This window comes from Salmo trutta, chromosome 19 (assembly GCF_901001165.1).
Source record: "Salmo trutta chromosome 19, fSalTru1.1, whole genome shotgun sequence".
Classification (NCBI taxonomy): Eukaryota; Metazoa; Chordata; class Actinopteri; order Salmoniformes; family Salmonidae; genus Salmo; species Salmo trutta.
Window position 1 is genome coordinate 24,780,288 of NC_042975.1, and position 21,778 is coordinate 24,802,065.

General features: G+C 41.6%; 1 protein-coding gene across 16 annotated transcripts in view; it reads left to right on the forward strand.

Annotated features, from left to right (window-relative positions):
- Nucleotides 1-8,878, forward strand: part of LOC115154191 (neural cell adhesion molecule 1) — a 311,150-nt gene extending 302,272 nt beyond the window's left edge. For all 16 annotated transcript variants that reach the window (XM_029700160.1, XM_029700156.1, XM_029700157.1 and 13 more), the window contains one exon: nucleotides 5,484-8,878. In XM_029700160.1, the coding sequence (XP_029556020.1) occupies nucleotides 5,484-5,613 (130 nt within the window). In that variant the 3' untranslated portion in view covers nucleotides 5,614-8,878. The remainder of the gene's footprint in view (nucleotides 1-5,483) is intronic.
- Nucleotides 8,879-21,778: the final 12,900 nt, after the last annotated feature.

Sequence of the window (21,778 nt, forward strand, 5' to 3'; positions counted from 1 at the left end):
ATTTTTAAAAAGCAGACTTTGAATATCCCTTTGAGCATGGTCAATTCATTAATTTAACTTTGGATGGTGTATCAATACACCCAGTCACTACAAAGGTACAGGCGTCCTTCCTAGCTCAGTTAACGGAGAGGAAGGAAACCACTCAGGGATTTCACCATGAGGCCAATGGTGAATTAAAACAGTTAGAGTTTAATGGCTGTGATAAGAGAAAACAACTCAGGATGGATCAACAACCTTGTAGTTACTCCACAATACTAACCTAATTGGCAGATTGAACAAAAGGAAGCCTGTAAAATGTAAAAAAAATATTCCAAAACATGCATCCTGTGTGCAACAAGGCACTAAAGTAATAGTGAAAAAAATGTGGCAAAGCAATTAACTTTTTTGACCTGAATACGAAGTGTTATGTTTGGGGCAAATCCAATACAACACATTAATGAGTACCACTCTCCATATTTTTAAGCATAGCGGTGGCTGCGTCATCTTATGGGTGTTGCTGTAATTGCTAAGGACTGAGAAATTTTTCAGGATAAAAAATAAACGATATGGAGCTAAGCACAGGCAAAATCCTAGAGGAAAACCTGGTTCCCTCTGCTTTCCTCTGGACACTGGGAGATTAATTCAAATCTACACTGTAGTTGCTTACCAAGAAGTAAATGTTCCTGAGTGGCCGAGTAACGGATTTGATTTAAATCAACTACACATGAAAATGGTTGTCTAGCAATGATCAACAACCAACTTGACAGAGCTTGAAGAATTTTGAATAATGGAAAATGTACCAAAATCCAATTGTGGAAAGCTCTTAGAGACTTACCTAGAAAGACTCACAGCTGTAGTCACTGCAAAAGTTGCTTCTACAAAGTATTGACTCAACGGTGTGAATACTTATGTAAATTAGATTATTTTGTGTTTCAGTTTCAATAAATTTGCTAACATTTCTAAAGATATGTTTTCACTTTGTCATTATGGGGTATTGTGTGTAGATGGGTGAGAAACAAAATCAATTTAATTGATTTTGTTAATCAGGCTGTAACTAAACAAAATGTGGAATAGGTCAAGGGGTATGAATACTTTTTGAAGACACTGTGTGATAGTTTTTCACGATAGGCACTCTTAAAATATTTACAATAATCTTTTGTTTCTTCCTGCCCCTTCTCTTTTTGTTGCTCAGGGGTTTGTTCGTCCCCCTTCGTCACTTCGCTGCCTTTGAGTATTGGGGCTCCCTCTTCGTTGACTGCCGCTGTCAGCTCTGAGCACCGTGCACCATGGGAAGGATCCCTTTGCAATCTGGTTTAACCAGTACAGAAAGCAAACAGAGTCTCTCCACCCTCCCATCTCAGAATGGAGGACAGTTTTTATTTTACCTAGGCGGAAGGAAACTGTAGGACTTTCGGATGGCTTGGCCCCCCACTGCATGCGCGCACACACACATACACAAACACACACACACAAACACACACACAGCTCTCCCCTCCAGCAGACATGTAGCCACACTGCAGCTGGCAGGTGTAACTGCACCTCTGCATCTGGGTGCTAAAACAAACCAGCAACTACTCTGTTTTCATCCATTATATCATCATATTGGACAGATAGGATCTATCTTCCCTGGCTCCCAGTATTACCCAAACCAGGGTTCCCATAGCAACAGGGGCAGAGTTCAAATAAAAATCTAATGAAATTTTGTTTGTCACATGCGCCAAATACAACAGGTGTAGACCTTACTGTGAAATGCTTACTTGCAAGCCCTTAACCAACAATGCAGTTCAAGAAAGAGTTAATAAAATATTTACAAAATAAACTAAAGTAACACAATAAATGTACATAACAATAACGAGGCTATATACAGGGGGCACCGGTACCGATTCAATGTGCGGGGGTACAAGTTAGTCGAGGTAATTTGTAAAGTGACTATGCATAGATAATAAACAGCAAGTAGCAACAGTGTAAAAACAAGGGGGGTCAATGTAAATAGTCCGGGTGGTCATTTGATTAGTTGTTCAGCAGTCTTATGGCTTGGGGGTAGAAGCTGTTAAGGAGCCTTTTGGTCCTAGACTTGGCACCCTGATACAGCTTGCAGTGGGGTAGCAGAGAGAACAGTCTATGTCTTGGGTGACTGGAGTCTTTGACAATTTTTTGGGCCTTCCTCTGATATCGCCTAGTATATAGGTCCTGGATGTCAGAAAGCTTGGCCCCAGTGATGTACTGGGCCGTATACACTACCCTCTGTAGCGCCTTACGGTCAGATGCCGAGTAGTTGCCATACAAGGCGGTGATGCAACCGGTCAGGATGCTCTCGATGGTGCAGCTATAGAAATTTTTGAGGATCTGGGGACCCATGCCAAATCTTTTCAGTCTCCTCAGGGGAAAAGGTGTTGTCATGCCCTCTTCACAACTGTCTTGGTGTGTTTGGACCATGATAGTTTGTTGGTGATGCGGACACCAAGAAACTCTCGACCCGCTCCACTTCAGTTCCGTCGATGTTGATGGGGGCCTGTCGGCGCTCCTTTTCCTGTAGTCCACGATCAGCTCCTTTGTCTTGCTCACATTGAGAGAGAGATTGTTGTCCTGGCACCACACTGCCAGGTCTCTGACCTCCTCCCTATAGGCTGTCTCATCGTTGTCGGGGATTAGGCCTGCCACTGTTGTGTTGTCAGCAAACATAATGATGGTGTTGGAGTAGTGCTTGGCCACGCAGTCGTGGGTGAACAGGGAGTACAGGAGGGGACTAAGCACACACCCCTGAGGGACCCCCGTGTTAACGATCAGCGTGGCAGATGTGTTGTAGCCTACCCTTACCACTTGGGGGCGGCCCTTCAGGAAGTCCAGGATCCAGTTGCAGAGGGAGGTGTTTAGTCCCAGGGTCCTTAGCTAAGTGATGAGCTTTGTGGACACTATGGTGTTGAACGCTAAGCTGTAGTCAATGAACAGCATTCTCACGTAGGTGTTCCTTTTGTCCAGGTGGGAAACGGCAGTGTGGAGTGTGATTGAGATTGCGTTTGTTTAGGCAGTGTGCGAATTGGTGGGGGGGTCTAGGGTTTCTGGCATGATGGTGTTGATGTGAGCCTTTCAAAGCACTTCATGGCTACCGACGTGAGTGCTACGGAGCGGTAATCATTTAGGCAGGTTACCTTCGCTTTCATTGGCACAGGGACTATGGTGGTCTGCTTGAAACATGTAGGTCTTATAGACTTGGCCAGGGAGAGGTTGAAAATGTCAGTGAAGACACTTGCCAGTTGGTTCACCATTATTAGTCAGACTTATGGTGTTGCATGTGGAATAAGGTGCCTCATTTTTCCCTCCCACTCTCCTGCTAGTCCAGACCAGCCTAGCCTACTTTCCCCTGCCCTGGCCAAGCACAGGCTGGTCAGTTTGTCGTCCAGGCAATAACAACGCCACACTTTATTACCCGTCCAAGGTTGTTACCCTAATTAGCTACATTTACAGTATGCCACCATAGCAGGATTCATGGAGAAAATACTTTTAGGCTCCCAGTTTATCTGCATTGTTAGGCAGTTTATTAGGCCGACTTACCATTTGCTTAGGTGGTCCTGTCATGGCGCTACGCTGAGCTGTTTTTGTTTTCCTACGGCAACTTTAGTTTTGTCCCTGTTGATACCATTCCTGTTCTACTCTCTACTGCCAAAGTCAGCCAGTGCTGAGATAAATGACCCTGTGACTTTTTCCCCCGTCAGCCAACCTGGTAATTTTATCGCTACTCTAACAAATTCAACCGCAAGGCGATACAGCACCAGACCTCTGACAGAGAACACCACCCCTGAGGTCACAAAATGTCCACCGCAATAGTCCTGTCCTTGTCAGGTTGAAGGTAGCCGGCGGGTTTTCCTCTCTTAAACTGCAGCCGGCAGAGTGCTTTGTCCCTGACACCGCCAAAGAGGAAAGTGCCTTTTCACGGATGCAACTGATGCCCGCTGAGCCACAAGGTGTTGGGTGGTGTTGTTGAATACACCCGCTGCATGGGCGGCCGGGCGGTCACCCACTGTGCCCAGCAGCAGCAGTCCTCCCAGAGAGGGTTATTGTGGACAAGGTAATGGAAGTCCTGATGCTGTCGTAATCAAACCCAAATCTCTGGGATCAGATACCTGTTGTGGAGTCTAGCTGACAGTAGGAGCCAGATCCCAGTGGACTCCAACAAAGCCCAGTCCACCAGGCGGATTGTGTCGATATTGTAGATAGTAACGTAATACCTTTTCCGCTTTGAGGCCGCCACAATGACCCACAATGCCTCTCTGTCGCTAACAGAGGAGACCGGAGAGACTCAGGTCTTTATCAGCAATCAGTCACCCCACTTCCTTGTTTTCTCTATCACTGTGCCCCTATATACAGGGGGTTTTCATTAAGGGGGTTTCCTGGCAGTAGAATACATGGTTTCCCAGGTATGATACAATGCCATGGTAGGTGAAATTCTCCAACATGGTTCTTTGCCATACAGAAGATCAGTACCATACTACTCAGATAGCCTGGGAGTCCTCAGGCTTAGTTACTACCAGAGAGAGACCCAGGTGACAAGTCCATCCTTACTATCTAGCCCATAGCCGTTATTCGTCACCTGAAGTGTTTGAAGAATATCGTTGAACATAAAAGAGACAGTGGAGGAGGTTTCTGAAAAGCATAGGTAAACTGATGCACACCGCACCAATTAAGACTCACTCCAAGTCACTTCAGGATTCTCAGCTCTACGGCTTGACCCATTTTGATCATTCATTAGCCGTTATGATTGGACTCACAGATACAGGATCGGAAGAGTCTTTTCCCTTGACAGTCAATCAATACAAACTAACCCCTGACTAATCATAGGGTGAAAGCAATTTGATGAGAAGTGCACTACCCTGCTCTGTCACATCTGATGAGATACAAGTTTGACTCCATTTCATTGAATTATCAAAGTGCGATCTAAAGCCATTTGTGAAGTTGCATGACTAGGCAAAAATGTCTGACCCTGTCACAAAGCTATTGTACTTTACTGCACTTTTGGAGAGAATGAACTATAGTAATCAGTGCCATCATTTTGTTGCAGTCTTGAAGTGGATGTTTTGTGGTACAGTCAGTAACTTCATGTGGGAAGATTCCTCTCCATTCTCTGTTCTACTCATCATTTGCTCCTCCTTCAATTCAGACCAACTGTATCTCCTCGCACAATTGTATTGATGTTCTGTTTGTGTGCCATTCCCTCATGTACTGTATCTCTGCTCTGTCATTTCCCAAATCACCATGCATTCTCCCATGAAATGTCTGTGACATCCGTATGGCTGTCTTTGATGTCAGGATAGGATAGCAGAGCATATCCTGTTATGTGTGAAACACGTTTGGTTCCAGGGGATACAAATTCCCAGAAAAACTTCAAGCAATTATTTTACCTATTTTTTGAAGACAAATGGCAGCTTAGAAAAGACAGTTGTGTACTACAAGAGATTGTGTATTCATCCCTTAAAGAATCTCTCTCTCCTCTGTGTGGTTCTCTCCAGTGGGAAAATCATGACAGAAGATAAAAGTAAAGCGCCAGAGATGGAGACAGAGGTGCAGAAAGCCCAGACCGAGGTGAAGACCATCCCCAATGAAGCTGCTCAGACAAACGGCAACGAGAGCAAAGCATGATCCCGACCGCGAGAAGGGAGGAGGGATCAGGGGAGGGTTCACGACAGTCCAGAGGAAACCGTCAAACACCACTCCATCAAATGACAAAAAGCAAAAAAAAAAAAAGGGTCTCTTTCTTCAGTGTCTTCTATTAGTTTTCCAAACAAAAGATGAGTTTGTTAGACATGTAGATTGGGAATAAGACCTCATGCACATGCCTTAGTGTTTCTTTCTTTATCTCTTATTCCTTTTGTAGTTTTCTTTCTTTGTTCACAGGAAGAAGGAAAACCTCTAGTTCACTCTCCTTGTCCTCCTTTTGTATATAACATCAAAGTTACCAGTCTTTTAAATAGGACAGAAGCTAAATATCAGTTGGCATAAATAACCATGGGGGATTGTAGCTTTATTTCAGAACCATGCCTTTACGATGTGCACACATATAAATCCAACACCTTATCCACACACTATTTCCAGTTATGTTTTCACTTTGTTATGCAGTATTGCCATCAATATTTCCACTGCTAATGGATTATGAGTAGGTTTTTAATGTTTGTCATGTTTAAATCATGTGCAAAAGTAACTGCCTTTTATTGTATCTTTATTTTTCATGTATTATTTTCGAGAGCTAGAGATTAGCATTAGCATGTCTACTTTGCGGAAAAATATTTTTCCATATGTTCTTGTCTTTTTTGGTTTTCTTTTCGTTCTTGAATGTTTACACTGTGTTAACTCTATCCTAAGATTGTGTAGACACAACAAAACAAAAGAAGACACCGCAGAAAGACAATGTTTCATTCCACAGAAATTACGCAATTTATTCACTCTAAGATTCCATTTTTTGGTTCATTTGCTTTGGTTTTAATTTGGCAAGAACACACATTTTCTCTCTTTCACACACATACCTCTATATTTTTGTCATTAAGTCTTCTATTAGAAGCACTTTGGACCTGTTCCACACTCTAAGGGTTTCAGGGATCACCTTTAATCCCGAAAATGTTGCAGGTCCCAAGGGCTCACAGGGAGTGACGGGCATACAGAGTAGCACGGCCCACCATCTTGGCTTACAGGAGAATGATGTAATCAAAGGCCGGATATGAGTGGTAGCAGTTGAATGTATGAACAGAAGCCCTTAAAATAGCCTAGAAACATTCCTGTTTATTCCCCTGTTTGATGGCTTTGTCCCATAAATTCAGATTACTGTGCCTGTTGCGAACAGCACTTCCGAATTAGTGATTGGGCCTCATCTCAAAATGTAAGGGAAGAAAAAAAGTTGGTGTTGTGTTTTTAAGCATATTTTTAAGCATATAAACAAATTTAGTGGACAGATTTATTCATTTCTTATTTAAGCCATAGTACTCCAGTGTAGATTTGGGAAAATCAAAACAAATATTCAATCTGAACTTTTTGTACAGTGTTTCTCTTACTTTAGACTGCAAGCTTGTGCACTGTGAATGCGTGAATATCCTAGTGTGAATACAATGTGTTCTTTGTCATAGAATAAAAAAATATGCATAGTTTGGTTATGAAAGGTATAGCTAATAGTACAGACGACAAAAAAGTTGGCAGCAACGAGCAAATAGACAATGACAACATCAAAAGACAATAAGGAGATGGTGCCTTCTGAAACATGTCAAAATGGCGGCATGCATTCCATCCTGCTCAGTGTCTGCCTGTTCCACCTCTAGGAGGCGACGGCGTAAGGTTTCACATCCTAACAGTTCTGTCCATCGCCATGCCTTTTCTGAACGGTCCAAGGAAAACACAGGAAGAGTACTGACAATGTAACTGATTTGTAAAGTGTGAAAGCAACTCTAAACGGCTATGTCATTGTGTTATTGAATATGGAGGTGGTAGGTTGTGTCCACATTGTTTTCACATGGCTCCTCATTCACTATTTCTCCATGTGACTAATGCAAAACACAATTTCATCCCCAAGCAAACACCATTCATTCCAATGATTAACTCATGATAACTACACCAAGAGTTAAGTTTCAAACAAACACATAACCTTGGACATTATTAAATACTTCCGATCTCAATTGGCTCAAATTACTTGTAGTGCTCACGGTTTGTCCTCAAAACCGAGCATCCAGCAATGAAGGTAAAATGTGTTTTTTCTTGACCTGAAACAAGCATGCAATGTACTTTTATCTTGGATTTAGATGGATTTCATTGGTGTGGCAGCACTGAAAAGTTCCTGAAATAGGAACTGACCAAGGCTTTATCTGTTGTACATTGATCTTTTGAAGTGTTCTATAAACTGTTGTCTGTTCCAAACTTTTAGTTTTCTTCAAAATAGACATCAAGTGCTTTTACTCCACAAGGTTATGTAATCTAAAGGGGTAGGTGTGTCAAAATGACACTGTTTCTGATTAAATGTGTATAAACCATACCTAACGATTATGTAATTTAAAAAAACAATATGGGTTTCTCTTGTCCCAAAAAAAGCTGGAGACTGCTGTGGCTTTTGACCTGTATTTTCAAATGCAATTATAATGTGGGACCAATTTCTATATACGTTTACATGAAAATGTTCACCAGTGCACCGTGCCATGGAACTTATTTCAGGAAAGAAGTCAGGGAACAAAAAATGCTATACATTTATTTTGTTGAAAATTCAGTAAGAAGGGAAAACACTCTTTCTCTGACTTCCTCACTTCCTGAAAGTGACCACTTACCTGACACAGTTGGCTTGGTGAAAGTGAGGTGTCATCATATTGCTTTCACCTCACCAATCATGCCAGACTATTTCAAGGAATAGAGGAAGTATTAAAGTGTTTTTCAAGTGTTTGAATGGAGACTAGGGCCATATTCAGTAAGAAAACACTGTGGAACATTGCAGATAGAAATGCCATTGCTTGAGCTGATGTGATTTCTTATTACGTGTAGGCCCTACGAGATAGGTATTTTTGTTCTACATCATACATTTCTATCTAAACGCTGGTGAGCGTTGTGTCCTGCTGAACGCTGCCCAGCTATTTCAACAAGCTTTGAAGTCTCTTACTCCGATAGCCAAACAAAAGTCTGTAATGTTTCATTTTCAGTCAGATAGGGGCCTTGTCCCTCCATACCAAGACCTTTCCCAGTAACTTCCATTTTCATTCCTACCCACCATTCCTTGCTTTTGGGGACCTTCTCTCTTGTATACAGATTTTTACTAAGTGAAACATTGGTACCACCTCTCTTTCCACTGACACTGGTGTAAATACTGAGTACTAACCGAAAAAACATTTTGACTTTGCATTCTGTCAGAAATTGTGTTCAATAAAGTTAAAGAAAAAAATAATTGCGTGATTGACAATTCCTTAGCCACAACAATGGCAAGAAGAAGCCCCTCGAAGAAAGTATTCTGAAGATGTTTTGTTGGAATTTGTGTTGCTCATGACTTCAGTAATAGTGTCAATAAATAAAAAAATATTTAATGGTAGTTTGTAGTGTACCGCTTGTTTGAAATTTGGATACGATGAATGAAGACACTTTGTTTACCAAAAATGTGTAATTAAATGTTCAGTGACTGCTCAAATTTGCTGGAATCCGTTGTTGTTCACAGGGTTTACTCAGTCACTTTCTAGCTCAGACTGTAAGTAAACAACAATGGGCTTTAAGTACACTGCTACGCTCAAACCTGAGTAAATGATTGTCATTCATGACTAATTGTTAGAATATGCTGTAACCAATGACTGTATGGCTGTAGCACAGACAACCATATATTGCCCATACAATACAACCACAGAGGCCTTTTGCTTCTGAGGATTACAACTCTAGATGGTGGTATAGTTACACTGTGTTTAATGAAGACCAACTGAATGAAGACCAAAGACAGGTTGGTGTGTAATTGTTTATATATCCATTTACAGTGGTGTCATTAGTCCTGGGCTTCTTGGGCTTCAGCCACAGATGTTTTTGGTCCAGCCCCAAACCTTTTGATGGTACCAAAAAAAATAAAAAATTCAGTCTGATATGAGTTTTCATAACCACACATCATTTGCGCTATGCAGTATAAAAATTTTGAAAAAAATGTTTCACTGACAAAAATAAACTGCACTAGCAGGCCAGGCACTGCAAGAAGCCCCTGGAGGGAAGTGGTGCCTGCTGTGGTTGGTTGAGATTTCACAACACAGTGGACCACTCCTGTCTCTTGACCCCTCCCCCAGCACCTCTACAATGTCAATGGCATCACTCAGAAGTGGGATGTATTCATTTGATTTTTGTCATTTAGCAGACACTCTTATCCAGAACGACTTACAGTAGTGAGCGCATACGTTTTCGTACTGGTTCTCAGTGGGAATTGAACCCACAACCATGGTGTTGCAAGCGCCATGGTCTACCAACTGAGCAACATGGGACCCTGCCAAACAATTGACAAAGAAAAAAACATCTAAACTCATTTATCTTTAGTCTCTGTGTTTCATAATTTTCCTTCATTTCACAAGAGGCTGAACGCATGTCCCCGGAGAAAGCATCTGAGTGAGCGAAACAGCGCCCCTCTGTCTCTGAGTAGCCCATCTTTCTGATGCTGTCTGGTCAAAAAGAGTATGACATTGTTGCTGCCCATAGCATTGAATGCAAGGGAAGCCAGCGAGCATTTGGCCTCCCTTGATAACAAAAGTATTAAAAAAATAGCCAATCAGTGTTGAGCTAAACTGAGTGAGCTTAACTGTGAATGGTCCTGGCACACCAAAAAATAGTGTCAAGGGAAAACAATTTGGATTTGGCTTCACACCAATCACAGCAAAAGCAAAACGTCATTGACATAAAAAGCTTGAATTGTTGCATCTCGTTGTGTTGTTGTCCTCTGGTAGCTAGCTAGCTAAAATGGGACCTTTCCTAAATGGCCATGGATGGAGATAGGGATTGGGACTGGTGGCTTTACTTAATTCTCCGTTCTGGCTAATGATTATAGCGGCGATTCTGATCCAACCATAAATTCATACATTGCCCTGAGAGGATGGAAGTACAACATGTAGCTCGAAGTAAAAAAAAAAATATATTGAACCTTTATTTCACTAGGCAAGTCAGTTAAGAACAATTTCTTATTTACCAGCATAGCCTACCAAAAGGCAAAAGACCTCCTGCGGGGAATGGGGGCTGGGATTAAAAATACCAATAAATTAAATAAAAATATAGGACAAAACACACATCACAGACAACACTACATAAAGAGAGACCTAAGACGACAACATAGCATGGCAGCAACACATGACAAAAAATATTGTATTTTAAGCTGTTTGAAGCTGCTGTACAAAACCGAAATTAAAAGATGCAAAAACTAAACTTAAGGGGCGCATTGAAATTGCTTACATAGAACAGGTAAAACAGGTTCCTGACCACCTCTGGAGGTAGTCGAAGACGCACTTCTTAGACATGCTTTGACTGAGAATGTCAGATCTATAACAAACATTTCTATGTGAATTTGGTCAGGTTGCCCCAAAAAGTTACATATTGTAGCTTTAATTAACTATTTAGCAGTCTTATAGCTTGGGGGTAGAAGCTGCTCAGGATCCTGTTGGTTCCAAACTTGGTGCATCGGTACCACTTGCTGTGCGGTAGCAGAGAGAATAGAAAAATACAATTTTATGTAAGTGTTATGGCTGTTATCACACTCTTATCTGCCATCTCTTTTGTCCCATCTGATATTGCCTCCTCCCGAATGCCTTCCCATTTTGAAGACATTTATTTTCATTGTTAGAGCGGGCAATTGAGTGTCTGGTCAATATAATGGATAATCTGTGCTGAAGCACATATTATCTTCTGACAGTAACACAGTGCCCCCCTGTGGACGGAAGCTGAACTTTACAATAAATTGATATTTAACCCTATTTAAAGTGGCCAATTTTGAGGTGGTAGAACTGACAAAATGAAATGAATCACTAGCACCATTTACACCTGGTTCTAACATGCGTATGTTGTCCTGATCTTGTCCACATTCTGATTGTGCCCACATTTGTTGACAAGTGTAGACAATCAAAAGACTCATTGCTATCTGATTGTGATTAGATCTTCCTGACCACCTCTGGAGGTAGTCGAAGACGCATCTTGTACGGATATCCTTGAAGTGTAAACAAATCATGACAACGAAAGCGTATATTATTTTGCCAACGTCACAGTTGTCACGCCCTTTCAAAAAAATCCCCGGACAGTTGAGGTAGTAATTATGCACAAGTTCAACGATACCGCTACAATTCCTCCAGAATTAAGATCATGGTCTTCATTAGAAACCAAGTTCCTACTGGCACTGTGGTTGGATGCCACAGACCAATCTAAATTTGATCACGCATATAGAAATAAAGATATTTATGAATGAGAAAAAGGGTTCCACCTGTTCCCACGTTCAATGCTAGCACAAAATCAAATATTTAAAAACATTGCACAGAAAGTCCAATGCCCATTTTCAAATTAAATACAATTTGATTTCTCACATGCCTCATAAACATCAGGTGACTAGCAGTGAAATGCTTACTTATGGGCCCTTCCCAAAATGCAGAGAGAAAAATTATAGAAAAAATAATAAAAGGAATAAATACACAATGAGTTCCATCTGTTATTGGTTAAGGGACACCATCCCTCCAATCAATGGCAATTACATTAGTGTGTTTGGACTTTGGCAATTTTTATGCATTTTTATTGACTTTACAGGAAAAATACTTCAAGAGCTTCCGACCCATAATACTTTTATGAATACAAGCAAATGTTATTGTTCATCCCTCCAATCAACGGCAATTACTTTCAATTTTTGTAACTTTGGCCATTGTTTATGAATTTTTATTGACTTTACATGAAAAATACTTCCTGAAAACTTCAAAAGCTTCCGACCCATAAGACTTTCATGAATACAATGAACTGTTATCGGTTCAGGGACCTCATCCCTTCAATCAACGGCAATTACCTTTGTATTTTTGGAGTTTGGCTATTTTCTATCAATTTAAATTTACTTTACATTACATTTTTAAACTTCAATAATTTCCACCTCATAAGTCGTTCATGAATACAACCAAATGTTATTGGTTCAGGGACCTCAGCCCTCCAATCAATCGTAATTATTTGAGTTATTTTTTATTATTTTTTTTGTACTTTTACCCCCTTTTTCTCCCCAATTGGTAGTTACAGTCTTCCCTCATCGCTGCAACTCCCGTACGGACTCAGGAGACGCGAAGGTCGAGAGCCGTGCGTCCTCCGAAACACAACCCAACCAAACCACACTGCTTCTTGACACAATGCATACTTAACCCGGAAACCACCCGCAACAATGTGTGTCAGAGGAAGCCCCGTGCACCTGGCAACCGTGTCAGCGTGCACTGCGCCCAGCCCACCACAGGAGTCACTAGTGTGCGATTAGACAGGGACATCCCTGCTGGCCAAACCCTCCCCTAACATGGATGGCGCTAGGCCAATTGTGCGCAACCCCATGGGTCTCCCAGTCGTGGTCAGCTGCGACAGAGCCTGGACTCAAACCCAGGATCTCTAGTGCCTTAAACCACTGCGCCACTTGGGAAGACCTGAGTATTTTTTTTACTTTGGTGATTTTTTATGAATTTTTATTGACTTTACATGAAAAATACTTCCTTAAAACGTCAATAGCTTCCACCCCATAATACTTAAATGAATACAACCAACAAAAATTTGTTCAGGGACCTCATCCCTCCAATCCAAGGCATTTCCTTTTGCGATTTTTTACGTTTTCTATTTTCTATTCATTTTATACAATTTTAAGTCAAGAATACTTTGTTAAAACTTCAATAGCTTCAATCCAATACGACTTGCATGAATACAACCAATTGTTATTGGTCCAGGGACCTCATCCTTTCAATCAACGGCAATTACCTTTGTATTTTTGGAGTTTGGCTATTTTCTATAAATGTAAATTTACTTTACATTAAAACCTTTAAACTTAAACTTATTTTTCTCGTAAAATAGTGATAATATTTCAACCGGGCGACGTTGTATTCATTCAAAGGCTGAAAGAAAAAAATGGAGAATTCTCATGAACGCGCATCTCCAGTGTCACTGTTCCCAGCCTGACCACTCACAAAATCTCCTGCTGTTCTTTGCCCAGAGACAGGAGACACGTCATTCCACTTTCTGGCGCCTTCTGAGAGCCAATGGAAGCCTTAGAAAATGTCACGTTACAGCAGAGATGCTGTATTTTTGATTGAGATGCTACAGAAGGATAACAAATTGTCAGACAGGGCACTTCCTGTATGGAATCTTCTCAGGTTTTGGCCTGCCATATGAGTTCTGTTATACTCGCAGACACCATTCAAACAGTTTTAGAAACTTTAGAGTGTTTTCTGTCCAAATCTACTAATTATATGCATATTCTCGTTTCTGGGCAAGAGTAGAAACCAGTTTAAATCGGGTAAGTTTTTTTATCCGGCCGTGCAAATACTGCCCCCTAGCCCCAACAGGTTAATATTACAATTTTGTCATTTGAATTTGGCGCGCTCCAGCTTCACCGGATGTTGTTGATTTTGATCCCGCTAGCGGAGTGTTAAGAGGAATTTGTTGAGGTGGATTTCGGAGCCCTACGTGATTTCTGGGATTTTCTGTACTCACTCACACAGTCAATGGGGAGTGACACAGTGTGAGGCTTACAGACACACAGAGCCTGCAATAGTTACCTGCGTTCGAACCATCAAAGAACCATTAGACCTAGAGCTCTGAAACGTTATAAACCTGTTCTAGAGTTTAAGTCGGTAGTGCGCGGTGAGTTATGTGGCTTTAAAAGGTTCTCAGGCCGAGAAACAGCCTCGTCCATTTGCAATAACTTCAATTAATTTTGAACGATGTGAAAATTACAACATATAGAAAAGTCACAGAATAAAAAGACTAGGTGCATTGAAACCACCTCGGCCCATAGAGACAGACCCTAAAGTTTCTATCCGATAGCTCTTTCAGGGACCCCGTAGCAATGCCCAGAAACATTTTCAGCACTAATTAAGTTCGCTGCTCAGTCTCCGAATGACCTATCGAGCCGAAACTCGGGATTCGGGGTTGCCTCAGCTAGGCCTATACATACTGTCAGAACTGGACACGCAGGTTGAAAGTAACTATGTTTTTGAAGTTCTTTTTTATGGTTTTAACAGAAGGCGCTATGAATTGTGGGCCGGCTCTGAAATATGTGATAGTTGGCTTCTAAAAGAGTTGGACAGAGTGAGTTTGGTGTCAGAATGATATCTTATTAACTGATGGTTGACTTGATGGCAGTATAATATATTGGCATTGTAAATTTTATATTGCAAATGGACAGTGTACATTTCCAATGTATTTAATGAGGGATTTACCATCACCAAATGGACAGGCAGAAATCAACACCAACGAGTGACGGAGAGGAACCACTATCACTGCTCAGCCATGCCGAGTTCAGAAAGGCAGTAAATTGGCCATTTCAGCAGTATATTAGAGCATGTCCAATTCATGTTGGTAAATGCCCATTGTAGTACATTGTAAATGGACAGTGTGTATTTACAATGTATTTAATGAGGGATTTACCATCACAGAATGGATAGGCTGAAATCAAAACCAATGAGCAATGGAGAGGAACCACTATCACTGCTCGGCCATCGCGAGTTCAACGAGCCAGTCAATTGGGCATTTCTGCAGTATATTAGAGCATGTCCAATTTGTGATGGTAAATGCCCATTGTAAGATATTGCAAATGAGTGATTTAATATCACCAAACGGACAGGCTGAAATCAACACAAACGAGCGATTGGACAGTGTCCATTACACATATGCTATATTGTCAGTGTGAACAATGCTCTTCTGTAAGTTGACTATGTCCATTGCCAATGTATATCCATAAGGACTTCCCATGACGAAATGGACATGCTGAATCAACATCAACAAGACATTCTTACTTTCTATGACTTCCTATGATCAAACATGACAAATAGACCTTCTAGGTTGATTCAGAGGTTAACATAGTGATATACACTGCTCAAAAAAATAAAGAGAACACTAAAATAACACATCCTAGATCTGAATGAATGAAATAATCTTATTAAATACTTTTTTCTTTACATAGTTGAATGTGCTGACAACAAAATCACACAAAAATAATCAATGGAAATCCAATTTATCAACCCATGGAGGTCTGGATTTGGAGTCACACTCAAAATTAAAGTGGAAAACCACACTACAGGCTGATCCAACTTTGATGTAATGTCCTTAAAACAAGTCAAAATGAGGCTCAGTAGTGTGTGTGGCCTCCACGTGCCTGTATGATCTCCCTACAATGCCTGGGCATGCTCCTGATGAGGTGGCGGATGGTCTCCTGAGGGATCTCCTCCCAGACCTGGACTAAAGCATCCGCCAACTCCTGGACAGTCTGTGGTGCAACGTGGCGTTGGTGGATGGAGCGAGACATGATGTCCCAGATGTGCTCAATTGGATTCAGGTCTGGGGAATGGGCGGGCCAGTCCATAGCATCAATGCCTTCCTCTTGCAGGAACTGCTGACACACTCCAGCCACATGAGGTCTAGCATTGTCTTGCATTAGGAGGAACCCAGGGCCAACCGCACCAGCATATGGTCTCACAAGGGGTCTGAGGATCTCATCTCGGTACCTAATGGCAATCAGGCTACCTCTGGCGAGCACATGGAGGGCTGTGCGGCCCCCCAAAGAAATGCCACCCCACACCATGACTTACCCGCCGCCAAACCGGTCATGCTGGAGGATGTTGCAGGCAGCAGAACGTTCTCCACAGCGTCTCCAGACTCTGTCACGTCTGTCACATGTGCTCAGTGTGAACCTGCTTTCATCTGTGAAGAGCACAGGGCACCAGTGGCGAATTTGCCAATCTTGGTGTTCTCTGGCAAATGCCAAACGTCCTGCACGGTGTTGGGCTATAAGCACAACCCCCACCTGTGGACGTCGGGCCCTCATACCACCCTCATGGAGTCTGTTTCTGACCGTTTGAGCAGACACATGTACATTTGTGGCCTGCTGGAGGTCATTTTGCAGGGCTCTGGCAGTGCCTCTCCTGTTCCTCCTTGCACAAAGGCGGAGGTAGCGGTCCTGCTGCTGGGTTGTTGCCCTCCTACGGCCTCCTCCACGTCTCCTGATGTACTGGCCTGTCTCCTGGTAGTGCCTCCATGCTCTGGAGACTACGCTGACAGACACAGCAAACCTTCTTGCCACAGCTTGCGTTGATGTGCCATCCTGGATGAGCTGCACTACCTGAGCCACTTGTGTGGGTTGTAGACTCCGTCTCATGCTACCACTAGAGTGAAAGCACTGCCAGCATTCAAAAGTGACCAAAACATCAGCCAGGAAGCATAGGAACTGAGAAGTGGTCTGTGGTCCCCACCTGCAGAACCACTCCTTTATTGGGGGTGTCTTGCTAATTGCCTATAATTTCCACCTGTTGTCTATTCCATTTGCACAACAGCATGTGAAATGTATTGTCAATCAGTGTTGCTTCCTAAGTGGACAGTTTGATTTCACAGAAGTGTGATTGACTTGGAGTTCCATTGTGTTGTTTAAGTGTTCCCTTTATTTTTTTGAGCAGTGTATATATATCATTCAGTTAATGAAGCCACATACAAACATGGTCTCTTTTTTGTTTTCTTGAGTAAGGCAGCTCCAAAAAACAGGTGTTTCAGCATAGCTCAGTGCCTTCTGTGGTAGTGGTCCAAGCCAGAAGAAAATACGGAGCTTTGCGCTGTGATTGACTCAGTGCTCTGTCACTCATGGGGACACCACATCACCACCAAGTCTAAGGGTAGAGCTAGAACATTATAGCCCCGTGGGTGCTGCCATAGAGTTACATTAGAAGTGCCCATCCAAGAAGGCTCAAGGTCAATGGCCACAGATAAAATGATGTCAAATCATTTTACATGTGCAGTAGCTTTGATTGGACTGATCATGTCATACTTTCAAAATCTTAGCTAGCAGTCATCATCATGAATCAAGTCGACAATGTACTGGCAAATCCTTTTTAATCCTTGTCATATGAAGAGAAATAATGAAGAGAAATTATAGATAAAACGTATTGGTGCTCATCGGCCATTGGACATAAATAGTACACAACAAGTTGGAAATCGCAAATTCAACAATGAGTGGTTTGGAAGGAGTCAGTGACAGTGGCTAACTGCAAGCATTGCAAAGCAATGACTAGCCTGCTATTCAGTGGAGTGGCTGTGGGGTCCCAAATCTGGGATTAAGGAGCTCTTTTCCAAGTTTAAAATGATAAACATTCAACATTGGCAATGCTGTCAATGAAGCAAGATTTGTGCCTTGCTCAAAACAACTTTTAACTTGGAACTGCGAAAACTTGACTTCAGTGAGTTCAAGACAAATGAGAAGTCGGGAATAAACGAGCTCCGACTGGGAAAATACGTTTTGAACGGTCATTCAACTTGGAATTGTAAATCCGGCCTCGACCTGAAGATCAATGACATCATCATGATTCAACCTTGTTTTTTCAGAGTTCCCATTTGTTTTGAAAGCACCATAAATCCAGAGAATGCCAGACTTTGATGACAGAATTTGCCCACGAAGGACCGCCGCGCCACCTTCCTATTCAAATGAGCAAAAATCTATTGTATGCTGCTGCATAAATGATGTAATATGCCAGGGAGATATGTATACTGTAGCTAAGAAAGTAATACTAAGTGTATGTTGTGTAGTAAGCTGTTAGCAGCCCATGTGCCTCACCCTAATAATTTGGTCTATTATCACCTCTTAATTTTGCCTACTGTTCTGACTTGTTGGTGCACATGTAGCCTATAACCTGTTTAAGAGAAATGTAATCATCAAATATTGTAAGAGCTTTCATTGTCTGCTTAAATGCCCCCTTTATTTATCACTACCTTTAAGCATCAGCTGTCAGAGCAGCTTACCGATCGCTGCAGCTGTACACTGCCCATCTGTAAATAGCCCATCCAACCAACTACCTACCTCATCCCCATATTTGTTTTTGTTTTTCTGCTCTTTTGCACACCAGTATTTCTACTTGCACATCCTGATCTGCACATATATCACTCCAGTGTAAATTGCTAAATTGTAATTACTTTGACACTATTGGCCTATTTATTGCCTTACCTCCTTACTTCATTGTGCACACACTGTATACAGATTTTTCTATTGTGTTACTGACTGTACGTTTGTTTATCCCATGTGTAACTCTGTGTTGTTGTTTTTGTCGCACTGCTTTGCTTTATCTTGGCCAGGTCGCAGTTGTAAATGAGAACTTGTTCTCAACTGGCCACCTGGTTAAATAAAGGTGAAATTAAAATAAATCCAATTTAGTTTTGAAAGGTAGATGTTCCAAAGGCAGCGGTTTGTATGCGTGGAGGCCTGGCGATGCTAAAAGTGGATATGTTCATTAACGCTCAGTTAACTTGAGACCGGCAGGCTTTACATGACAATAACCGGCTGACAAAATGTAATGACAGCCATAGCCCTAGTCATAACTGCATCACAATGTAAATGAAGGGTGGATTTGTTTCAATCCTGCGAACACACATGAGACACCCACATCAAACTAAACCCGAAACCAACTCACGTTTGAATTCAGTCATGGCCGCTAGCAACAGAATAATAGGTGTACAGAGTGGTGATGGAGAGCGACACATCAGACAAGACACAGAGACCGCAACAGAAGATTAGGTGATGGATAGCGACACACCAGACAAGACACAGAGACAGCAACAGAAGAATATGATATGATGAAGAGAGACACCAGAAGAACAGAACAGGCCATAAGAGGACAGACAAATGATAAAATAACAAACAAGACACAGACAGCAACAGACAAGACACAGAGGGGGCAGATGGAGAGAGAACAGAGGTAGGTTGCGCACACAGTAGACTGTATTGCTTCAAGCTGCTCTATATATTCTAATTTGTTTTGTTTATTTGCACAAATTATAACAGGTGAAATACAGACAGTGAAATGTAAAACATGGTTTACAAAAAATATGCAGGTGAGGTGAAAAAGTATGTGAAATTACTACAGTATTAAAACAGTTGTTTACTTTTACACTTTTTCTAACCAGGACAGGAAGAGAGAGGAGGGTAGACAAGAGACAGGAACAGAAGAGAGCAGACAAGAGCAACAGCAACAGACGACACAGAGAAAGAAAGCTATGGAGAGAGACAGAGGAAGGAGTGAGCACGCAGTAGACTCAATTAAAGCTGCTCTATTCATTCCAATTACTGCACAGTGTGTGTGTGTGTGTGTGTGTGTGTGTGTGTGTGTGTGTGTGTGTGTGTGTGTGTGTGTGTGTGTGTGTGTGTGTGTGTGTGTGTGTGTGTGTGTGTGTGTGTGTGTGAACGTGCGTTCTTTAAAACCTCTACAGGATTGTTGGGTCCCCCGCGGGACGGTTGAGCTACTGTAGGCTAATGCGATTAGCATGGGGTTGTAAGTAACCAAAACAATTCCCAGGACATAGACATATCTGTTAATCTAACTGCACTGTCCAATTTACAGTAGCTATTACAGTGAAAGAATACCATGCTATTGTTTGAGGAGAGTGCACAGTTATGAAAATGTATTAATAAACCAATTAGGCACATTTGGGCAGTCTTGATACAACATTTTGAACAGAAATGCAATGGTTCATTGGATCAGTCTAAAACTTGCACGTACATTGCTGCCATCTAGTGGCCTAAATCTAAATTGTGCCTTGGCTGGAATAATAGATTATGGCCTTTCTCTTGCATTTCAAAGACGATGGTACAAATAAATACAAAAGAACGCATGTTCTTTTCTTTTGTATTATCTTTTACCAGATCTCATGTGTTATATTCTCCTACATTCATTTCACATTTCCACAAACTTCAAACTGTTTCCTTTCAAATGGTATCAAGAATATGCATATCCTTGCTTCAGGTCCTGAGCTACAGGCAGTTAGATTTGGGTGTCATTTTAGGCGAAAATTGAAAAAAAATGGCGGATCCTTGGCTCATTGGACAGGTCAGAGTTATTAAGTGGTATGGAGGTTTTTGGCAATACACTGTAGATATATGCGTTCCAGAATAGAGAGTAGAGAGTGTTTAAGAGTAGAGAGACCCACAGTAGCTACTGTAATTGAATACTGGCAGTGTCTGCTGTGGCAGGTGGGAAGGTGCAAGTTACCTGAAAAATATTAAATCTCTCAATGTACAGGCTCTACCCTCAAGCCATAAGACTGCTGAACAATTAATTAAATGGCCACCTGGACTAATCACTTTACCCCTACAGTACCTACATGTACAAATTACCTCGACTTACCTGTACCCCCGCACATTGACTCAGTACCGGTACCCCCTGTATATAGCCTCATTATTGTTATTTTATTGTGTCACTTTTTATTTGTATAACTTTTTTTACTTTAGTTAATTTAGTAAATATTTTCTTAACTCTATTTTTTTTAAACTGCATTGTTGGTTCAGGGCTTGTATGTAAGCATTTCACGGTAAGGGCCACACTTGTTGTATTCGGCGCATCTGACAAATACAATTTGATTTGATTTGATCTCTCAATGTTAATCTCAAAGTGATCCAAATTAATGCATTTAGCTGTTGAAATTCCTAACCTTGTCTATAGATGCTTTCATTTTACAAGTCAACAGAAATACAGCTGACGTGTTTGAGAGACTGCTGTAAAGAGAAACCATGATCGATGAATTGGAATCTCTGACCGTATGGATGCATTTCTAACTCTTGTCCACTAGATGGCAGAGTGGTACTCTTTATTAGCAGTGCTGGATCCACAGGCTGAATTGACCCTAACTGGCTTGTCTCAAATGCATACTGCCATGTAGCACCAATTCTATTTTATATATGTACCAGCTCAAAATCTATTGATTTCATAGTTTGAACCAGTATTTGTCAGTGCACTGGCCCTTGAAGGGTTAAACAATGACTAGTCCACCTCCAGCCTCAGCAATTGAGAATCACTGTCACATTTCACCAGACAGTACCAAGTGTTGGAAAAACTTGTCAATAATCAACTGACTGGCTTTCTTGATGTATATACTATAGTATGCAATCTGTTTTCCACTCAGGTTATGGATGTGTCACTGCAACCTTAAAGGTCCTCAATGATGTCACCATTGCCCTTGATTCTAAGCAATATTGTGCTGCAATTTTTATTGACTTGGCCAAAGCTTTTGATAGGGTAGACCATTCCATTCTTGTGGGCCGGCTAAGGAGTATTGGTGTCTCTGAGGGGTCTTTGGCCTAGTTTACTAACTACCT